The sequence below is a fragment of the Heptranchias perlo genome, chromosome 7, assembly GCF_035084215.1.
Source record: "Heptranchias perlo isolate sHepPer1 chromosome 7, sHepPer1.hap1, whole genome shotgun sequence".
Lineage (NCBI taxonomy): Eukaryota > Metazoa > Chordata > Chondrichthyes > Hexanchiformes > Hexanchidae > Heptranchias > Heptranchias perlo.
In genome coordinates, this window is record NC_090331.1 from 47,938,201 (window position 1) to 47,961,511 (window position 23,311).

Consider the following 23,311-nt stretch of genomic DNA (forward strand, 5'->3'; position numbering starts at 1 on the left):
CAGTCCATCACCGGCATCTCCACATCAGAAATACTCTAGTACACCTGAAACCAAAAACTCTCTGTGCAATGAATCACAGTGACAAACCCACATTGCACCACTGTATGACATAGATGATTAGTGGATTGAGATTCTGCACCAAGAGGCCTCCTACTGTTTAGAATCTTAGTGAATTTTGTCAGCTACGAGTCATTAATTTCATCCCTGCAAATACTTTCATAAACATAGGACTACTTCCCTGTGCAGTAACTCATGACAGATCTTTCACAGAGATAACAGAAGTAGTCTAATGCTCTTCTATTCAAACAGAACACAGCCAAACTGTAAGCAAGTGGCAGCACTCTGCTATTTCTGATAAGACTTTAAAAGACATTTATTTCTTGTCCTCTGAGATATTGTTAGCAAAATGCAAAAATTGAACATTAACTTGTTGACTAAGATAAATGGGTATGTTCCTGTAATCATGTACTAGATGCATTTTGTCTTTAGGACTGCTGTTGATAGCTTGAAGGTAAAGGGCTGTTACTATTGTTGCCATAATTAAATGTAACATTAAGCCAAAATAAGAATTGTGACTGTTATTGCCAAAGTAAAACAAACATCAAAACATGGCAAATGATGGATTAGTAATTTTCTCTTGAAAGGATGGAATCTGAAGATAAAAGTAGGAGGTATTTTTAACCTATGATTTAATGTGTACCATACAGAACAATTTTTAGATTTAGTACATTTGTTTTTTGTTTTGTTCCTATGCCTGTACATACAAACATATGAAAAAGGACAGGAAAAGGCCAGCTGGTCCATCAAACCTGCCTTGCCCATATAACCCAGGGGTGTCAAACCTACTTTATATGGTGGGCCTGATCCGACATCTTGGCACTTGGTGTGGGCCACATTCAGCCAAAGTTATTTGGACACACAGGGGTAGAAATTGGTATGCATTTTGCCCATTTTTTGGGCGTAAGAAGGGCACAATGTATACCAATTCCTGGGCACAAGGTCCTGCACCGAATCTGTACCGGCGTTATGGCCGCTGCCATATTGGTCCTCACTGTTTTTAGGCATCCTTGGATCAAATAAGGCTCACCACCACCTTCCCAAGGGCAATTAGGGATGGGCAATAAATGCCGGCCTCGCCACATCCCACGAACAAATTTTTAAAAAGTGTAAATACCCTAAGAAGGGCCCTGCATTTGTTTCAGGACCCTTCTGCAAGATGCATGAAAAACTAGGTGGAGCATGAACCACGCAAGCTCCAACTAGATTTTCTAATTCTTCAGCGGACTAAACAGCATTCCTTAAAGGGGCCGCTGAATAAATGGTCGGGAAAATATTTTTTACTTCCCCTTCTTTGGCGCTGTGAGGAGCAGGAGTGGCAGATTGGCAATGGCAGCGGCGATTGGAACTTGCAATGTAAAATCAGAGCATGAAGTGAGAATCTCAATCTCTATCCCTTCGTTCCCCATTCGCCAACGAGTGGAAACAATTTTTCACTATTTACCCACAGTAAGATCCCCAGGTTTCACTCACGCCTTTTCTGGCTGCTCCTCTCTCGGTGTCGCTCTCATTCAACATATTGCTGCTCCCGGCTCTGCAGGGAATGCTATATTATTTCTCCCTATATCATTTACCCCTATGGATAATCACCACTGACTATTTGTCCTCCACAGCATCCCTTCTAACCTTTCTTTAATTTGTACTGCTATAGTTCCAGGTGCACAACTCACCACCCTGTAAGTGTTGTCTTTGTGACACCCACGGCTATCTACTGTCCTCAGCAAAGAATCTCTCATGACCACTACTTCTCTTCCTTCCTGTCTACCCCCACCATTCTCTTCCTCCTTCCCAAGCCCCTGCTTTCCCCACACTTCTTTCTCTTCCTCCTCCCTATCTCTCTTGCCCCTTCTCCTTCCCTCCCCTCCTCTTCCCCACTTCCTTTGCCCTCCCACTTCCCTCTTTCCCCCCCATCTCTCTCCTTCTCCTCCTTCCCTATCCATCTTCCCTCACTCTACCTAGTATCTTCTGACCCTTTTCCCTATCAGTCTAACCCAAAGCTTACTGCTGCAGCTGCCCCAACTGCACCAAGGCCTGTCACCTCCTTTTTGCCAGCTTCCAAGTACTGAGCTGGGAAACTGACAGTTTGGTTTTTAAAGCACCCATTGTGCTTGTAATGTATTTGTTGATTGTGCAGGCTGGGAGAAAGCATGCTAAGTGGAGCGGTTGAGGTCTAAAGCAGCAGGCTATGCAGAGCGGGCGGTGGAGAGAAGTGAGGATGGACAGCAAAGGATGATGATGAATTTGGGGAGGGGCGAGGAAAGAACAGATGAATGGCTGTGTGGGGCAATGAGAGTGGAGCCTTGTTATTGTGGACCATGGCACCATCTAGTTTCAGGAGGACTGAAATTCAAGTATAATGTTAAGTGTACATACTGTACAGCTTAAAACCAATTCCCAGGCATGATGGAAATAACATTATGTGAGTTTCTTGTAAACACAGGAAATATCTATATCATTTAGTAAAAATACAGAGCATATGATTTAAAAAGGGGAAGAGGGGTGAGGAAAGAGGGAGAGAAGGCGGCACGGGGGAGGAACAAAGAGCGTGTGGGGGGTGGGGCTGAAAAGAGAAGCAAAAGAGACAAAAAATGGCGGGAGGACGCAAGAAGACAACAGAGAGAGAGCGTATCTTGTGATTTACCATCTGAGAGAGAGAGGGAATTGAATAGGAATCTGTTTCCTATTTCTTAGTATTTATGTTCCACTTGATTTAACACCATTGCCCATTTATATGTTCTGTTCAACACATTATATTTCCAGCAAAAAAAAATTGAAAATAGATTATTAGACTGCATGAAACTGGAGTAACTATTGAATAAATCTAATAGTTAGAACATGGCGGACTATTATGCTATCAGCAGTTTGTAGTTAATTAACACAGTTAGTATCATTGACAATAACATACCTTGACTGGATTAGTAGCAGAGTTTTAATTGGGGGCGGGGTAGAGCTCGTTTATGTGTGTGAATTGGCTTGGATATAATCATCAAAGTTCACTTTACTTCAAGTGGTGGCTGAGATTGTGAGGTTTATGATGGAGTCGGGAAATGGGGTAGTGATGCTTAAAATCACGCTGTCTGTTCTTAATCTGCTCTTTTTGGTAATTTTTATAAAATGCATTTTTATTGCGCAAAACTTTGAAAAGTTACTGCTTTCATCGGATTTAACAATCCAAATGACTCCGTTAAAGTAACTCAATGAGCTCTAGTATAAACTGCGGTGTAGACTTGGTTAAATCCCCAACTCGTATTGATATAAATGAGTAATGTAGACTTTTGCCGGTATGGCAATTGATTTTCTGACTATTTTGGATTTCTTCCTTATTCCTCCATAGCTAAATGTCATTATTTCTTCTCCATTCGATTTGTGCTGAAATATAACGAGAAAAGCGTCTGAATAATAGTGACGTCGCCTGCAATTGCCAGCTATCTGTCCCCATCTCCTCAGCTTCTTAACATAACCATTAAGTATTGGAAGCCGATCGTTCTCAACTAAAACAAACCAAGCCAAAACTACTGCATAGTCTTTCTTGAATTTTTGTTCATCAAAATTTTCCGTGCATGTTCCTTTCAAAGGAAATTCTTGCAGTTACCTTTAATATTGATAGCTGAATCTCTGAAATGTTTCCAGGCATTACTGTCACAAGGTAGATGTAATATAAGTTACTCTTTTTGTCCAAACAGTACCTGGACTCTGAATGACTGTTTTCAACACCTTTGCTCATGGTCCTTGTTGATAAACGGGCAGAGTTGTAAATTTTATGCAAATGTTCGTGATATTTTATCAATCACCCACGTGAAGGTCTGTTTACAGTTTATACAAATCACTGGGAGGAAGGTGCTTTAGTTCTATTCCAGCACAGACTGCCACTTGGCCTTTTTAAAAAAATATATAATCTCTCACCCCTCCCTCAAAAAAACACCCTTGATCAGTAGGATGAAATGGTCTAGCCCACAGACATAATTAATTCTACCCCTGCTGCACCAACTTGTAGTGCCTCAGTGTCCTATTTGACCCTGCGATGAGCTTCCGACCATGTATCTGCTCCATCACCAAGATCGCCTACTTCTACCTCTGTAACATCACCCGTTTCCATCCCTGCCTCAGCTCATCTGCTGCTGAAACCCTCATCCATGCCTTTGTTGGGAATAGTTATGCCTCTAGACTTGACTCTTCCAAATGCTCTCCTGGCCGGCCACCCATCTTCCACCCTCCATAAACAGAGCTCATCCAAAACTCTGCTGCCCATATTCGAACCCACACCAAGTCCCGTTCACCCATCGCCCCTGTGCTCGATGACCTACATTTGCTCCCGATCCGGGAGTGCCTCGATTTTTAAAAATTCACATCCTTGTTTTCAAATCCCTTAATGGCCTCGCTCTTTCCTATCTCTGTAACCTCCTCCTGCACTACAACCCTCTTGAGATCTCTGTACTCATCCAATTCTTGCCTCTTGTGCATCCCTGATTTTAATCGTTCCACCGTTGGTAGCTGTGGAATCCTCCGCCTGCCTCGCTCTCTCTCGCGCGCGCTCTCTCTCCCCTCCTTTAAGATGCTCCTTTAAAACCTACCTCTTTGACCAAGCTTTTGGTCACCTGTCCTAATATCTCCTTATGTGGCTTGGTGTCAAATTGTGTTTGATAACACTCCTGTGAAGCGCCTTGGGATGTTTTACTATGTTAAAGGTGCTATATAAATGCAAATTGTTGCCAGTTTCAACCTCTCTGCTCCTCTTCCAGATCAGGCTAAGCTAGACAACTTCACTTTAAGGCCGCAAGTCCTGATTCAGGAAAGCAAGTACTCCCCAAATGTTTGTTTTGAAATGTAATGTACTCCCAATCTCAGATGATTTGTCTTTGCCTCACTCAGTGTGCTGATGGCTCATTGTCAAAACTTACCTGTCAGCCAACTCACCTATTACATTTGCAGCCAGTTAAAACCAGCAGATTCATAAACTTCCTTTGCACCAGAGAGCCAGCCTATGTCACCATAGCTACAAATGTGGGGAAGCAGGCTGTGGCTAGCAAGTTCTAGTAATGAACCTGTACTGTTCTAAATGGCATTGAGCAGTGGCATGTAGCACAATTCATTTACTAATCTGTAAACTGATCTGCACCTTCCCTTTTGAGCTCATTCCTCTTTTTTTACCTTTGTGCTAGCAGATGAGATTGGGGACTAGGTCTACCTAGAGTCTTTATATCGGGGGTGGGGAAGAGGAAGGAGATCACAAAACTTATTTTGACTATAGAGCCTTTTATATTGGGTGGGGGTGTGAATAAAATGCCTCAGTCCTGCTTCCCCTATTGTTTTGTGTAAGATGGAGCCTACAATTGGGAGAAAGAGGTCAGCCATCAACCCATTCGTATAACTATTTTACCCATTGTTCAGATAATGGTCTTGCATCCTATGTGGGGCAAAAAGGGAAGTGGGGTGATTAGGAAGAGATTGAGTGCAAACTTATGAATTGCATTTATAATAAATAAATGGATTGTTGTACTTTGATTCCAGTTTTGCAAAACAAGTGATTTGGGAGGATTAGTTGATAGTTCAAATATTAGCAGCCATACTTATTTAATATATTGCTATTGAAACATGTTCTTAACTAAGACCCACAAGTATGCAGGAATAGTTTGTTTATCTACTTAGGCTTAAAGCAAACAGTATTTGTTGCTCAATACAGGCCACCTTTCTAAAATGAAAGACCAACATACTCAACTGAAGTTCCAAAGGACTCCCTTAAAATCAGCACCTTCTGTAGAGCTAATTTTAACTGAAAAGTCAACTTCATTCAATTTGTCAGCATTGCGATGTGTAAAATAGATTGTTATAAGGCTTCATCACCTGGAGGGTTTTTATCAGTACATGTATTCCTTTTAAAGATCCCTGGCTTCATTTCCTCCCTTCTCTGATTCAAAGTGGAAGAAGGGTATAAAAGTAACTCTGTGTGACGTGGAGTGTTTAGCTTGCATGCCTCCTGCTCTGCATAACTTTCTGTTACAACACTATTCTATTATAACCTCCAGATATGTAAACTCCCAAATCTTTTTGTGTTTTTTTTTCCCTCTAGGTGTTTGGCACTGAACTTCTGTTGATGGGTGCTTCAATTCATCTGAACCTGTATCCCCTCTCTTTACTGGCTACTAAATCGATCACTGGAGTCCCTGCTGTGCTCATTATTGTTGGTGTCCTAATTTTTTTCATGGCTGTCTTTGGGATTGCTGCCGTTTGGAAGGAAAACATTACTATGATGAAAGTGGTAAAATCTGATCTTCACTTGGTATAGATTAGTTTTGTTTGTGTTCAATACATTTGTTTATCTATGTACTTGTAAATAAAGTTGAACAAACTGATGAAAGGGAACCCTCAATAATATTGAAGTTTTAAATATAATCCCCATAATCATTAATAACACTATACCACAGAAGTTTATGGCCGCTACGACATTTTCACCTCGTGTAAGATAACGACCACTTTAAACCAGATGGACTGCCTGGAATTCTTGGGACAAATGGTATTCGAGGGCATAATTTAGAGTATTCAATTTTTTTTTTAAAATGGCATGCTTTCATAGATGGAATATGTTTTTTTTATATATTCCTTTTTTATATTTTCAGTATATGCATGCGAGAAGAGCTGCCTTGGACCTTGTGCTGAAGTTTTGAATAGAAACACAAGACTTGAGTTCTTGAGACTTGTTGGCAGTGAAAGGGTTTGCTCTCCCAGAAAAGTGCAGTAAACAAACTTGTGCAGTTTGCATGTTACAGTTTACCAGAAACAGTTGGAAGCTTATTACAAACTAAAGAACGGAATTAGTAGTGAACTTTCTACTTGGCTATAGTTCATGTTTAGTATTAGATGAAATTTATAAACCCTTTATTCCCACAGCTGTGATATTTTCTGTTGCTTTTGACACTCAAGGTTATCTTAACCAGGAGAATAGCTTAGCCTTAGCTGCACAGACCTCGATAGCTGTTGTCAATGTGCTATTCTCCCCCAACATCTTAACCAATATTACTGGCCCACTCCTATGCCTAACCTTTCCATACAAAACAACATTTTTGGATGTAAACTTGTTAGATGGCTACTTTGATCTGGGTCTGATATGTAGACTAATTTGAATGCGGCTGAAGAAAATTGGGTGCATGGAATTTCTATCTGCATTTTTCTCCGTCTTCTGTAGCAGCTTGACATACCAATAGTTTCCCAACCACCAGCGCCCCCCCCCCCCCCCACACACAAAAAAATACTTTTTCTGCTGCGTAGGTGCTGTCTGAAGAATTCTGAAAGAAAAATAGCTGATTGAAAAAAAAATCAATGGGTACTTCAAACAACTTGTGAATATTTCTCATTTCCACTAACTTTACCAGGGTAGTTAAGGGGAAAATCACTTGTGGGTAGTGGATTTTTATTTCTGTCTATAATAAATGGGGTGTTTCCATTGCCCTGCAAGAATGTGAATGTTGGAATTCTATGTGAAACTTGACTTTACTGTCCGTATTCGAGGTTTTACTATCGATTAAATTCTCCCTTGACAAATTGTAGCACCTAGTGAATTTTGATTACAAGCCTCTGAATTGCTGGATACCATCGTGCTTTATATTAGATGTCTAGGGCCTGAACTCTGGAATTCTCTCCCTAAACACCTCTGCCTCTCCACCTCTTCTTTTAAGACCGACCTTAAAACCACCTCTTTAATCAAGCTTTTAGTTACACCTCCTAATTTTTTTTTGGCTTGGTGTCAAGATTTGTCTGATTTACCCCTTGTAAAGTGCCTTGGGACATTTTTTCTATGTTAAAAGTGCTATATAAATGTATGTTGTTAAATTAAATAGCTTAGGCCCTCCCTTGGATAGCAATCTTGGATAACTATTTTGCATTGATTTTGATGAGGTTGTACAACATGTTAATGATGGCAATATCAAGTGAAAGGGTTCAGCATTGGAGTGTTTCCCAGAGAAATAACGTGAATGGCCAAAATTACAGCAGACAATTAGGAGAACCCCCATGGAAATTCAACCCCAGAGTTTAAGTGAGTTGTTAAATTATTACTTCTAGTGTTGCAGTTTCATTTTTTTGTACTTTCAAGTTCTATATGAGAGCTTTGCCCTGAGCTTTTAATGAAAAGAAGACAAGAAGAATGATCTTGTTTTTATTGTAAACTTCAAAATGCAAAACTCTGTCATTCCTATTGTACCAAGAATAACCTAAAAAAAATGTAACCTGTATTAAATACAAGTACAGTCATATTTAACTTGATTACATTACAACATGTTTTCTTCTGCAGTTTCTGATTCTGATGACTCTAGTCTTTCTTGTGGCTGTAACTGTTGAGGTGTCTACATATATCTTCAGGAGCCAGGCAAGTATTGCTTTTATAGAAGCAATAAACTTTTGTTGGATTGCTATTGAATGTACGATACTTGACCTCATCCAATGTTTTACAGTAATTTTACACATTCGTGTTGTCTTTTTCCTGAAAGTTCACTTTTTTTTGTAAAGTTTTTGACAAATGTAAAATGTTCTGAGTTTCGCTTCCCTCATTCTGTAGGTGTACACTAACCTAACTGATGGTTTTGAGAAGTCTATTCGTGAATACGATGAGAATTCCAAATTGGGAGTGATTGTGAATCGACTGCAAATCAAGGTTTTTAAAAAAGTCTTGTGTTTTTCTATACTTCATCTGTAGCTGAATTGTATAACAAACTTGTAGTATTCTCTTGCCTTGAGGTTCTATGGAACTCTTTATTCAGCTATTTTGTCTGAATTCCATTTAAGATAACTTTGCTTTGATGGAATTTAAAACTGTTCTGGGAGGGAGCCCGGCTGATAGCATTTTCAGATATCATAAGATTGAAGTCTTGTTCTAAACCAGGCAGTTCCTATAACTAAATGAAAGTTTTTTGGATTAAACCATAGATGATATAACCTGAAGGATCCTAAGTAGTAAATGGGAATGTAGAGCATTATAGGTTTTGTTACAAGAAATGAGTGTTCTTGTTGTACAAATGCAACAAAGTTGGATTACTTTAAATTGTAGTGCGAATTTAAATATTGTAATGATATGATTGGTGCTTCAGTATGCAATATGTACCACAGACTGGGAATGTATATTTGTATCCAAAATTTCCCATACGGGTAGGGGATTTCCTCTGTATTTGTAGCAACATTGCACATTTGTTCTTTATAGATGTATTGACATTTTGCCACAAATAGTAATAGTCCAGAATTCTAAATTAACTCTTTTTTTAAAAAAAACAAAAATAATCTCGAGCAGGTACCAAATAGAGACTTGGTGGCTTTATCCTTCCCCTCTTCTTCCTCCTTTTTCCCCTTCCTTCACTCCTTGTGGGAGGGAAAATCATGAGTGGTGTGCTAACTTTGTGTCTCATAACTCAGAGAATGGCATTGAAATTGCTTGGCAACAGATCATTATCTGTCCCCTTAGATGATAAAGGAAGTCTCTTGAAATGGAGAGTTTTAAAAAAATGTGATTGCTGCAGTCTGTTAATATACCACTATTCAAATATACATCTTTAATGACAACAACTTGTATTTATATAATGCGATTAATGTAGAAAAATGTCCCACGGTGCTTCAGCACCTATGACTTGTGTATTTCGCCCTGAAAGACAAGAAACTGTGTACTAACAAATGAGAAATCACAAATACAAAAAATGCTGGAAATACAGTAGGTCTCTGGAGAAAAGTTAGGTTAATGGTTTGAGTGTGTAATATCCCTTAGTACTGAATGATACATAAGCTGCTTTGTAGTCTGCAGGATGGAGAGGGAAAAAGAAGGGCGGGGAAGGAAGAAACAACAAATATCCCAGTCATTGAGAGGCAGTTAATGGGTTACTGACTTTCAAACACGGACCGCAGCGGTTTAAGAAGGCGGCTCGCCACCAACTTCTCAAGGGCAATTAGGGATGGGCAATAAATGCTGGCCTTGCCAGCAACGCCCACATCCCATGAATGAATAAAAAAAACTGTTTAATAAATAGGAATCTGTTAATTGATATGAAATTAATGCAGTGGGTCAATGGAGGAACAAAAGGACACGTGAATAACTAAGGCGGTGAATAGCATGGGAAATGCCCATGCGAGGAAAAAATCAAGGAAGTGGAAGACTGGGGATTTTTTAAAAAGTTGCATTTGTCTGAAATTAAAACAAGAAATACTGTAAATACACAACGTGAGAGTGCTGCAAAGATAAAAACAGATAAACACCCGGGGCATAGAACTCCCACCATAGCTATTCTGATGAAGGATCCACACTAAAATTGGAGCTGTTTTTGATAGAAAAGAGAAGATTAAGGGGTGATTTGATAGGTGTTTAAAATTATGAAGGGATGGGAGTAGATAGAAACAGATTGGCTTAGAAATTGGATTGCACTCAAATTAGTGCAGTGCATGCGCCAATTATGGCAGGACCATGGGAAATTGACCCAGTAGCCTTGTTTGTTTACTATCGGCGAGCTGTGGATGTTACTCGTGGCCTGAGAGACAGCTTGCTGTTCTCAGGAAGAATGAAGATCGTCTAGCTCAGAAGCCAGCCCAGGTTGTAAGAGTCTGGGCGGGTGGGGGGGGGAGGCAATTGGTAAGGGGGTGAGTGGTGGCTGCTAACATAAGAAATAGGAGCAGGAGTAGGCTATAAGGCCCCTCGAGCCTGCTGTGCCATTCAATAAGATCATGCTGATCCTCGACCTCAACTCTACTTTCCCGCCCGATCCCCATATCCCTTGATTCCCCTAGAGTCCAAAAATCTATCGATCTCAGCCTCAAATATATTCAATGACCTAGCATCCACAGCCCTCTGGAGTAGAGAATTTCAAAGATTCACAACCCTCTGAGTGAAGAAATTCCTCCTCATCTCAGTCTTAAATGGCCGACCTCTTATCCTGCAACTATGCCCCCTGGTTCTAGACTCTCAGCATCTACCCTGTCAAGCCCCCTCATAATCTTATGTGTTTCAATGAGGTCAACCTCTCAAGCAGCTCGCAAATTTAATGTGCAACAGAAGGAGCAATCCTACTCCTCCCTGCTCCACAATAAGACAAGTTTTTAAAAATAAAAGATAAAAATTTACATTTCTGGAGGCAGCCTCCAGTGGTCCCTTTAAGGACCGCTGAGTTGGCTGCCAAGCGCCTGAGAATACTGACCACAGCATGCACGGTGCAGTGGTCAGTTGCTAACAAATTTTGGATAGGGGAGACCTCAAGCAAACATGAGGCCCTCTATTTGCAAATGCAAAGGGACTCACCCCTGTTTCAGGTGCAGGTCCTGGATGCCAATACAAGAGCCTTTACCAATATGGCGGGTGGTGCACTTCTGGCTCAGAGTGTCTGCCATATTGGATGCTTATCCACCCATTTTACGCCTGTAAAACAGATGCAGTGCCAACAAATTTCTAGGCCGCTTTCCAGTGGTTGAAGGGTGTAGAAACTAGGAGAAATAGATACAAGATTAAATGTAAGAGAGTTAGGATAGAGAGCAGAGAAAACATTTTTTTACACAGAAGGTTGAATCTGTGGAATTCACCACCAGAGATAATGAATGAAGCAGAGTCCACGTCAACATTTAAGAATAGGTTAGATTGGTGGTTGAAGGAAGAGAGAATAAGGGGATATGAGAACATAATGGGCACGTAGGATTAGGACTACTGCTCATGTGGAGTATAGATGCTAACATGGACTGGTTGGACTGAATGGTTTGTTTCCATATTATTCCTATATATTAAAAACATTAACCTATCTCCCTTCTCCCTCGCCCCCCCATATGCCAACAAACCTACTTTACATTCCCACCACCCCCTGCTGAAAAGAAAATGGAGGTTATTACTTGGGTCTGAAATGACTAAAGTCAATGTTCATATCCAAGGGCTGCTGAATGCCCAGCAGAAAGATGAGATACTGTTGTGTTGAGCATAATTGGCAAAGTGTAGGAGGTCAGTGGGAATGCGAGGGGGAATTAAAGTGGTGAGTCACTGGCTGGTCAGGATCAAACTTGAGAACAGAACAGAGGTGCTCGGCAAAATGTTCCCCTGATATGTCTGATCTACCTGATGTAGAGGAGACTGCCCTGTGAGCATTAAATATAGTATACTAGATTGGAGAGGTACATGTAAATTGCAGTCTCATATGGAAGAGTATTTGAGGTCCTGGATGGTAGAGTGTGGAAGAATGAGCAAGGATGTTTCAGGGGCTTTGGTCCTGCTGGAAAGCAAAGAGGGGAGGGGAAAATTTGCTTGATAGTTGGATCATGTGTAGATGGCAGCAAAGCCTAAAGCTTGTGTGTCAAATGTGGAGTTGGGGTGGAAGATGAGGAGAAAGGGAATTCTGTCGTCATTGTGAAAGGATGGAGTTAAAGCAAAGGCACTGGATGTGGAGCAGTGTTTGATTAGAGACTAAACACTTTACTAAACATTTCTGTTCAGTCCATAAGCTTGACCCTGACCTTCCTATGGCTTGCCACTTTAGCCCTCCCATTCCCACTTTGACCTCCATTTGGTGTCCTATATTGCATCAACTGTGCTCAATGCAAACTTCAGGAACAGCACTACTTTCTTTATCCTGGGTACTCTGCAGCCCCCTGCAATTTGACTTTAAAAGATCTTAACAATACCCTGCATTTTCTTTTCAGCTGAGGATATGGAATGGGTTCATTCACAGATGCTGTTTGAGCTGCTGTCTATTACCAACATTTTCTATTTTTCTTTTAGACTTGCAGCAGTTTTTTTTCTTTAATTAGTACAAAGATAACAGTTTTCATCCAAATGAACTGATACTCTTATAAGTATTGTGCTATTTTATATTTTGCAGTCCTTCTGCTTCGGTGTATTATTTGTAAATAAACTTAGAGCAGTCGTTTTGCTTGGAAAATAACAGCCAGACCATTTTATTACATCATCCAAGGTGACAGGAGAATGGGGTGGACACTGTGTACATTCACCAGTAAACAATTTACTGTGATTGGAGTTAATTTTTAGGCTTGTGTCTTTTATTCTCTGCATAATTTGACTTCATTAAGGCAAGTTTCAGTTCATAAGGGACTCTGCTTACGAAAATTACTTGAGCCATTTAAATGAAGAACATCTGTTTTTGGGAGCAGGAAGGGAGCCCAAACTGAGTGACGTGTGTGTACTATTTTAGATGTGAATACTGCCAAGAGTGCTGTGTCCTGCAATCATCACTTAATGATATTGAATTCAATTGCACTCACATAAAAATTAAACGTTTCCCTGTGAAATGTTACATATCAAATGTTGGTTCAAGGTTGCTGTCAGTTTAAGTTTAGGTGGATTTAGATATCTGACTTAACAGAGCACAGAAAACTGTAACTGTTGGTCTCATTAATGAAACCAAACAGAACTGAAAATGTGACTTACTCCAGAAAAGTAATCTGCAAAAATATTTTCTTATCTGGCAATCGCTTCACTGTTGAGCTATACAAGTGGATCAGGGAGCACTACTAATTTGGATGAAGTCCTCTTCTACAACATAGATGATTTAAATCCTCTGAAATGCTTCTTTTTGGGCTCTGGTGACAATATATAAACTGGAGTTGCAACAAATAGAGCATAACTTGAGAATTAAAACCAATTAATTTCCCAGTCTTTGTTCAGAAAAGATTTAAATACACAACAATAATTGAGCAATAGCATAACCTTGATAATAAATTTGAAACTTCTGTCTCAATGTAATATATTTTCAATTTTTTTGTGTGCAAGTTGTTAGAATATTACCATACCCCAGGAATTTTCAGTAGTAGTTTAAGACTATAGCTACTAGTCTCTGACCAATATCTGTGGCGTCTGATGGACATTTGTCAGACCACAGTTGCATAACCACGTAGTCCTCCAGGTCATGTCAATGCGTGCCTGAAACCACTTCAAATCGTTGCAAAGCAGCAGTGTAACTGCAGATGTTGAGGGTGTGTATATAACATTTTTGCATTCAAGATGATCACTTATTTCAGGTGTTAGACTTCTATTTGAATGTTCATTCTGTCTCTACAGTTTCATTGTTGTGGCTCTAACAATTACACAGACTGGTTTAAGACAACATTTGGAAAGGCCACTTTGTCTGTTCCATCGAGCTGCTGTATCAATATCACAGACTCTTGTGGAAGAAGTGTTTCCTATCAAACAGCAAATGTCCATACTGTGGTAAGTGTGTGTTACAAATTGACACATAGTATTGATGGTGCAAGGTTATACAGTGCATTCCTCTCAAAACTACATGTAAACTAAATAATATGGTCTTTCATCATAGTGGAATTTGTGTTTTCAAATCTCTATTGTCTATGGGTATATTCAGGGCTGTACTGGAACGATGGCAGCATGGATTGAAGAGCATTTTTCAATTATTAGAGGAACTGGTGTTGGCTTTGCACTCGCACAGGTAAGGACATATTGGTTTCTTTTGCAACTAAATGTGGCAGTTGTCCTTGGAAGATGGAGGGTTAGTTCGTATTAACGATGGGCAGAGCTCCCATCAGAAATGAGCAGGTGCCTTCCTTGTGCGTATATGCCAATAGAGTTTGCATGACATCATTAAGCCAAAGTAATTTCCTGATCTTTCTATCACAATACTACTACTTCCTTGACCTCTGCACAAACTGAGTGGTAGAAGATCTCTAGTCGGCATTTCTAATCATATTGAAAGAGAGCTGGATCTGCTCCGAGGTACTCCTTTATATAGCTTCTGTGTAAGTTTTCATTACATAGTTGTAGATAACTTTTCTTTGCAACTCCTGTAAGTTTACTACTTGATGATATGGGTTCTAGAAAATTGCAATGCTGAGCCTCTTCCATCATGGTGGGGAATTCAGAGCCCACTCTGGAAAGAGGATGAAGGAGGAAATTGAGCTGGAACTGCAGGACCTGCAAGTGGAAGGAAGTGTGCAAGCAGAAACCCTTACCCAACCAAGTATATAGGTCCAGGAGAACATGCCTCCAGTTCTGAGGAACAGTGTATAAGGAAGGATTGCTTTTCGAGTGAGTCAGTGACAGACTTGTCAGATCTTGCAAGAAACCCTGCAGTCAACTGCCAGAACAAGCACAACAAGGTCACGATGGGCCGAAGGGCCTCTATCCGTGCCGTATAACTCTATGTATAACTCTAAGGTCACTGCAACCTTGAACGTTTTTGCTTCTGGCTGCCACAAGAGATATCAGTAACATCAGCCAATTTGCAGTCAATGCATGTATTAAATAGCTGATGCCTTGCATGCTAGAACAAATACATTTATCACTTTCCCAATGGACATCTGGAAGGAGCAGGATAGGACTCTGATACTCACTGAGATTGCAGGATTCTCTCAAATCTAGAACATTACCTCTGTGCCATCTGTCATGTTTCATCCCACAATATCAATGGTGGCCTGTTCTATAGAGGTGAGTGTCTAAAGACCTCCCTCTATTTTGTGAAAGTGTATCCTGCAAAAGGAGTGGGAGCCTTCGGCAAGGGCATTCAACCCTCGCCATCTACTTGTCATCTTACCATAGTGCGCCTGATGACTGTATGAGGCAGCATGTTTGGCCAAGAAGGAGAAGTAGTTGTGAAGGGAGTAGCAGTTTTTCTGAGTGTGAATGAAAGTAGAAAAGAAGAGCAGTGAAGTCTTAACATAAAGCAATAACGTGATCTACCTCATAAAACAAGCTCAATAGTTGTTTTTACCAAATCTGTGATGATAAGCATTACTATTACTGCTATTCAGAGATCTCTCTCTTTTATATCCTGGAAAGGAAGTTATACTTTTAAAAACTGAATGGGCTGAATTTTGCTGGAAAAATAACAGTGTTAACGACACATGCAGTTAGTAATGTACAAATCAGCCAGCAATTTTAAGGGGATTAAGAGTTACACCGTGAGTTGCAAATCTCCAGAACTTGCTGGTCGATTTATGCCGCTCCGCCATTTGCTTCGCACAAATGTCATCTCACCCTTAGCCTCCCCGTTATTTTTAAGAATTTGCTGGATTCGTACATTAATTGTCCATTAAACCCGCCACAAAGTTAAGTCTGGTAATTAACAGCGCAAGTACCTTTAACGACGTGATAATTGTTAATGGAATGCCAACCAACCTCTCTGGCCCAGGAAGAGAATAATTTAGTGTTCAATCTCATTCCTACATGTAGTCAGTTCTTAGAGATTTTAAAAGTGTCATTTTAAATTTATATATATTTTTTTCTTGCCTTTCCTTTTGTCTCTTTTCTCTTTCTTTCTGTACTTGATTTGACTCTAATTCACCCTCCTCTTCTGTCGTTCCTGTTTTTCTTTCTCAATCCTTAAATATCATTGGTTTAGGAGATACACCGTTGGTCCTGCCGTTCACTGAGGTCCCAGATGCCCCATTGCCTTCACCGTGCTGTTATCAGCTCGCACTTCCAGCAAGTTATGGCGCAAAAAAATTTTGAGCTGTAGGGTGCAGGAAAAAGTCTAACTAACGGCGTACACTGCAAGATGCCCACTCCAACAGGATCCGGCTCACTGTTAGACTTTAGTGTTGTGCGAGTTTTGGGAGAATGTTGCTTTACCAGCCTTGTGGTACTGCTCTCCCCATTTATATTTAAATTGACATCAGTCCATGGCAGAAGCAGAACAGTCAAATCGGGTAGCACCCTGTAAAGCCCATGAAAAAGTGGGTTTCCAATACTATCAAAACAAAGCAAGTTGGGCAGTTTACATTTATAACTGCAGCCAACAATGAGAGAACTACATTTTGTCATTTGCTGCAGTTATTAAATGTAAAAATGCCATAGACTAAACATACCTGGCTGGTATAACTTTTTTTATAGTAGAATGCATGGGTGTTGGTATAAACTTACTGCGTATTAAAGAATTTTTAAAAATGATTTAAAAGACTGATTTTTTTTCTTCCCTAGGTCATTGGGATTTTCGTCTCCTGCTTGTATATAAAGAAGCTTCAAGATAACTATATACCAGGTTACTGATACAAGTTTTACAGATCATAGTACTGAACGATCTGTCCAGTTCAGACTTACATTCGAAAAATGGTGGTGCTCCACTGCTGAATCTGATCATTTTAGAATTGTACATGTTTGCCAAAAGTATAGATATGGGCAGTGTATATGGAAAACATTATGTTGTAGCAGTATACCTAAGCTGGTACTAATACTTTTGTTAATTGATTATTCATGAATAATTTGTGGAAAAACTTGCATGAATAAAACCTTCATCCTAAACTACTTTTGATGTGTACGAAAATAGCAAATTGACCTTTTAGACAAACAGAGCTCTATTTTCGCACTCGCAATCGGGTGCGTTCCTGACAGGGGGGGGCTCCGAAAATCGGGGATTCCCGGGGTGGGTCGGGAGCCTGGCTCCAACCTGCCCCACTTCCAGGTTTCCCACAGACGCGCTGACATGCGCGCGCAGCCCCCGCATGTGGGACTCCCGCTGGCAATTAAAGCCGGCGGGGTGCCACTTAAGGTATTTATTTTGGTATTTCAGGTCGTTTACAGACCTGATTAACGAGATATTTTAGGAGGGTTGGGATTTTACAAACAACTGGGACTGTTTCCCGTACTGGGGGAAACACTCCCAATTGAAATGGATGTGTTGCAGCCATCGGCCTGTGGCAACTGCAAAGGTCCATTTCACAGGTGGGGGAGGGGAGACCCTCACTCATTGCAGGAGGCCGCTCTGTCACTTTGGACAAAGTATGGCCTTCACCACCCTCTTCCTAACAATAAAATTCACCAACTTGCACACTTACCCCGGGGTCCAGACACACGTACCTACCTTGCGGACCCCCTCAGACATACATCTTCCGGATGGGGGCCGCCGTAGCTGCAGTCATGACCTCCTCTGAGGGCGAACAGCATCACCAGCCTCGCTGGCCACAGCGTCCACCTCTGACACATGGAGCTCCACAACACAGTGCTGTGACACATCCACCTGCACAGCAGGAGGGAGGGCAACCGCAGAGAGAGATGCGTCGCAGAGGGCACTACCCTCGCCACAGGGTCCACAGACCGAGGCTCAGCTTCCTGGACCTCTCTGAGCAGCAGTGCACACGGAGGCTCAGAGTCACTCGACATGTAGTCATGGACATCTGCAGCCTCCTTCATGCTGAGCTGCTCCCGGCCGGCCCGAGCACCATCTTCTTACCCGTCGCTGTCAAAGTCACCACTGCCCTCAACAACTTCTCCGCATCCTTCCAGGGTGCCACTGGGGACATCGCCGACGTCTCTCAGTCGTCTGCACAAAAGAGCCCTGCAAATACACCTACACCCACTCTGCAGTGACACAATGGGTGGCATCAGGTGTGGGTCTTCATTGTGATCCTCAGGAAAGGGCATTATTGCACAAACCAGACAAGATTTGCAAAGACATGGCAGTAGTGGTGCCAATATAATATGTGATGTGAGTTGGTCAGAAATTAAATAGAAGTAAAAACCATGACAAACCCTCAAACACCCTTGTGCATCCCCTTCATGCTCATGACACGTTTGCCTTACGCTGCCTACTGCACATATGTGATGCATGTCCTGTGGCTGCAGCACAGGTAGTGGCAGGTTGAGTGAGGCTGACTGTGAAAGAGATGCATGAGAGGGTGAGTATGAGATAGAGCCACGAGATTGTATGAGGATTGGGTTGAGTGGTCGTGGCGGGATGAGTACTGGCGAGGTGAGTAGGTGCAGGTAAGATGAGGATGAGGTTTGAGTGGGTGCGAGGGGTGATGTGACAGAGTAGTGTTGGCAGTGCAGAAGGAGATGTGGGGTGGGGGCGGTGATGTGGCAGACGGAGTTTAGGGGAATGAGTAAGTGTACTCACTTTGGCTGACCTACTTAGGTCATTGCAACGCCTCCTGCACTGTATGCAGGTGCGCGATATGTTGGTGCAGGTGACCTCCTCTGCCACCTCGAGCCAGGCCTTCTTGGTGGTAGAGGCAGGCCGCTTCCTCCCGCCTGCCGGGGTGGGGGGGGGGGGGATGATCTCTGTCCTCCCCCTCCTCCTCACCCCATCCAATGATACCTGGAGTGAGGCATCATTAACCTGGGAGCAGCCTTCCCCCTGGGCTTGCTCCATGCTGTAATTTTTCCTATTTCTTGCAGCATCAGTCAGTGGAGGACTGCCCCTTTAAATAGAGCTCCTCCAGCTGACAGACCTTACTGCGCATGCGCAGTCTGTCCACCGCGCATCTCAGCAGCGGGGAACCTGGAACAAGAGGTCAGTGGATCCAATCAGCCTGCGATTGCGTTCGGGGCAGACTGATTTCACCGGGCGCAGTCGCCCCCCCACCCTGCCGCGAACCCACCGCCCTGGTAATATCGGGCCCACAGAATCCAAACTGAAAATATCTTCAGCCATAACAACTCGCATTTACATCGTGCCTTAAGGGTAGAAGAACATCCCAATGATAGGAAAATTGGATGCTGAGCCAAAAAAGAAAATATTAGGAGGGTTAACTAAAAATTGGGTACAGGTGAGTTTGTGGTCCAACCATATCTGGTGAAGAATGGATAAGCCAGGTATGCTCAAATTTGCACCCATTGACTTGAGGGAGTGAAGGTGACGGCCATACCTGAGGGAAAAATCAAGATGGGAGATTTTGTTTTGTAGGGGTGAAAAGCATCATAAAATGGAGGTATGGGAGTGGTTAAGCAAATTAACAGCTGCAGAGGCATCCTAGCAAATACAAGGCCCAAGGGTAGGTAGTTGTAAACAACCTGGGAGTTTTTTTTCCCCCCAGAGATGATACAGGAAGAAGTGGGGTTGGAGGGCTGAAGGTGGTGAGAAATATAAGCAAGTGGTCAGAGATGGATTTTTTTTTTGGTGATCGAAACTGCAGGTGTAGAGAGGTGGCAGGAAATGGTTAAGTGGCCATGAATATAAGTAGGAGAGTTTATATAGAGGGAGACATTTTATAAAGGACAAGGGCAGTGAATTTGGAGGAGAGAGGATAAGGGAGCTGAGATGAAGATTGAAATCATGAGGATGAGCAGTTCATAGATGTAGAGGCTAAGGGATGAAAGGTGGGATACATGAGGGTCAAGGGAAAAACCTACCAGGTGCTGGAGTCACAAAATAAGATGGTTATTGGAGGCCAATAATTGCAGCCCTAGGACATCAATGCAGGAGTTCTTCAGGAAAATGTCCTTGGCCCAACCATCTTCAGCTGCTTCATAAATAACCTTCCCTCCATCATAAGGGTATGAGTGGGATTGTTCACTGACGCTTTTATGATGTTCAGCTCTATTCAGAATTCCCCGGATAATGAAGTAGAATGGCCAGTCTACTGCAGGACCTGAACAACATCCAAGCTTGGGCTGATAAGTGACAGGTAATGACCATCTCCAACAAGGAAAAGGCCCACCTACTTTCTCTTCACCTTCAATGGCACCACCCTTGCCCTCTCTATCAACATGGGGTCACTAGTGATCAGAAGCTTATCTGGACCAGCCATATCAACACCGTGGCTTTAAAAGTGAGACGGATAGGTGGCTTGAAAAGATCTGGACGCATAAAAGTTCAATGCTGTGGTGACCTTTTACTGCAGTGGGTAGAGATGCTTGGTACTGGACCTTATCTGTTGGTCCAGCTGCTGTAGATGATATAACTTGATCACAGATTCTCTTAAGAAGTAGAGGAGGCAAAGGCAGGTATCCTCCGATGTTTTGGAGTTGAAGTGCTGGGTATGAAACTTGCATACTGGGTTGACTCTGACTGGGTGCTCGGCTCTTGAGCTGCAGGCATACATGCATTTCTACCCTCTGCATTAACATAATGTAAGAAATAGGAGCAGGATTAGGCCATACGGCCCCTTGAGCTTGCTCCGCCATTCAATAAGATAATAGTTGATCTTCAACCTCAACTACAATTTCCTGCCCAACACTCTCATTCCTTGATTCCCTTAAAGACCAAAAATCTATCGATCACAGTCTTGAATATATGTAACGACTGAGCATCCATAGCCCTCTGGGGTAGAGAATTCCAAACATTCACAAACATCACAGTGAAGAAATTTCTCATCTCAGTCTTAAATGGCTGACTCCTTATCCTGAAACTATGCCCCCTAGTTCTAGACTCTCCAGCCAGAGGAAACAGCCTCTCAGCGTCTACCTTGTCAAGCCCTCTTGGAATCTTATTTGTTTCAATGAGATCACCTCTCGTTCTTCTAAACTCCAGAGAGTATAGGCCCATTCTACTCTATCTCTCCTCATAGAACAACCCTCTCATCCCAGGAATCAATCTAGTGAACCTTCGCCGCACCCCCTCTAAGGCAAGTATATCCTTCCTTAGGTAAGGAGACCAAAATTGTTCACAATACTCCAGGTGTGGTCTCACCAAAGTCCTGTACAATTGTAGTAAGACTTCCTTGCAATAAAAGCCAACTTACCATTTGCCTTCCTAATTGCTTGCTGTATTTGTATGTTAACTTTGTGTTTCATGTACAAGGACACCAAATCCTTCTGAACACCAACATTTAATAGTTTCTCACCATTTAAAAATATTCTGCTTTTCTATTCTTCCTACCAAAGTGAATAACCTCCAATTTCTCCACATTATACTCAATCAGCAATACCTATGCTGAGCAGTGTGGTTTCAATTCAGCTTTGCAGTTGCTGGTATCAACAATCCTGGTCTGTGTAGAAGGAGTCCTAGATAGCAAAGATCCCCAGTAAAGAATAGAAAAAAATAGTGCAAATGCAATAGTGCAGAAATTACAGTATGAAAAATCAAACATTGCTACAAAATCCTAATCAACAATACAGATCATGCTAGCTTTAAAAATACACTTTCTGAAACTTTTTTTTATTCGTTCATGGGATGTGGACGTCGCTGGCAAGGCCAGCGTTCATTGCCCATCCCTAATTGCCCTTGAGAAGGTGGTGGTGAGCCGCTGCCTTCAACCGCTGCAGTCCGTGTGGTGAAGGTTCTTCCACAGTGCTGTTCGGAAGGGAGTTCCAGGATTTTGACCCAGCGACAATGAAGGAACGGCAATATATTTCCAAGTCGGGATGGTGTGTGACTTGGAGGGGAACATGCAGGTGGTTTTGTTCCCATGTGCCTGCTGCCCTTGTCCTTCTAGGTGGTAGAGGTTGTGGGTTTGGGAGGGGCTGTCGAAGTAGCCTTGGCGAGTTGCTGCAGTGCATCCTGTGTATGGTACACACTGCAGCCATGGTGTGCTGGTGGTGAAGGGAGTGAATGTTTCGGGTGGTGGATGGGGTGCCAATCAAGAGGACTGCTTTGTCCTGGATGGTGTCGAGCTTCTTCAGTGTTGTTGGAGCTGCAATCATCCAGGCAAGTGGGCAATATTCCATCACACTCCTGACTTGTGCCTTATAGATGGTGGAAAGGCTTTGGGGAGTCAGGAGGTGAGTCACTCGCCGCAGAATACCCAGCCTCTGACCTGCTCTTGTAGCCACAGTATTTATGTGGCTGGTCCAGTTAAGTTTCTGGACAATGGTGACCCCCAGGATGTTGATGGTGGGGGATTTGGCAATGGTAATGTCGTTGAATGTCAAGGGGAGGTGGTTAGATTCTCTCTTGTTGGAGATGGTCATTGCCTGGCACTTGTCTGGCGAATGTTACTTGCCACTTTTCGGCCCAAGCCTGGATGTTGTCCAGGTCTTGCTGCATGCGGGGTTTCAAATGGAACTGAACACTGTGCAATCATCAGCGAACATCCCCATTTCTGACCTTATGATGTAGAGAAGGTCCTTGATGAAGCAGCTAAAGATGGTTGGGCCTAGGACACTGCCCTGAGGAACTCCTGCAGCAATGTCCTGGGGCTGAGATGATTGGCCTCCAACAACCACTGCCATCTTCCTTTGTGCTAGGTATGACTCCAGCCACTGGAGAGTTTCCCCCCTGATTCCCATTGACTTCAATTTTACTTGGGCTCCTTGGTGCCACACTCGATCAAATGCTGCCTTGATGTCAAGGGCAGTTAATCTCACCTCACCTCTGGAATTCAGTTCTTTTGTCCATGTTTGGACCAAGGCTGTAATGTGGTCTGGAGCAGAGTGCTCCTGGCGGAACCCAAACTGAGCATCGATGAGCAAGTTATTGGTGAGTAAGTGCCGCTTGATAGCACTGTCGACGACACCTTCCATCACTTTGCTGATGACTGAGAGTAGACTGAAAGGGTGGTAATTGACCGGATTGGATTTGTCCTGCTTTTTGTGAACAGGACATACCTGGGCAATTTTCCACTTTGTCGGGTAGCAGATCTCCAAGAGTTAAGAGGCCTGAAAACACAGGCAATTCATCATGGACCTTTC

The 23,311-nt window shown here is 42.4% G+C and overlaps 1 protein-coding gene across 2 annotated transcripts; it reads left to right on the plus strand.

The window, feature by feature from the left end:
• Positions 1-2,433: 2,433 nt before the first annotated feature.
• Positions 2,434-17,245, plus strand: LOC137323299 (CD63 antigen-like). 2 transcript variants are annotated; one of them, XM_067986791.1, is made up of 7 exons: positions 2,434-2,476; positions 6,125-6,313; positions 8,342-8,416; positions 8,606-8,701; positions 14,072-14,221; positions 14,373-14,456; positions 16,943-17,245. In XM_067986791.1, exons 2-7 carry the CDS (start codon positions 6,149-6,151, stop codon positions 17,009-17,011), a joined length of 639 nt encoding a protein of 212 aa, XP_067842892.1. In that variant the 5' UTR covers positions 2,434-2,476; positions 6,125-6,148; the 3' UTR covers positions 17,012-17,245. The 2 variants fall into 2 exon arrangements, with proteins under 2 accessions (XP_067842892.1, XP_067842891.1); XM_067986790.1 differs by lacking the exon at positions 2,434-2,476 and adding an exon at positions 3,078-3,157.
• The last annotated feature ends 6,066 nt before the right edge of the window (positions 17,246-23,311 follow it).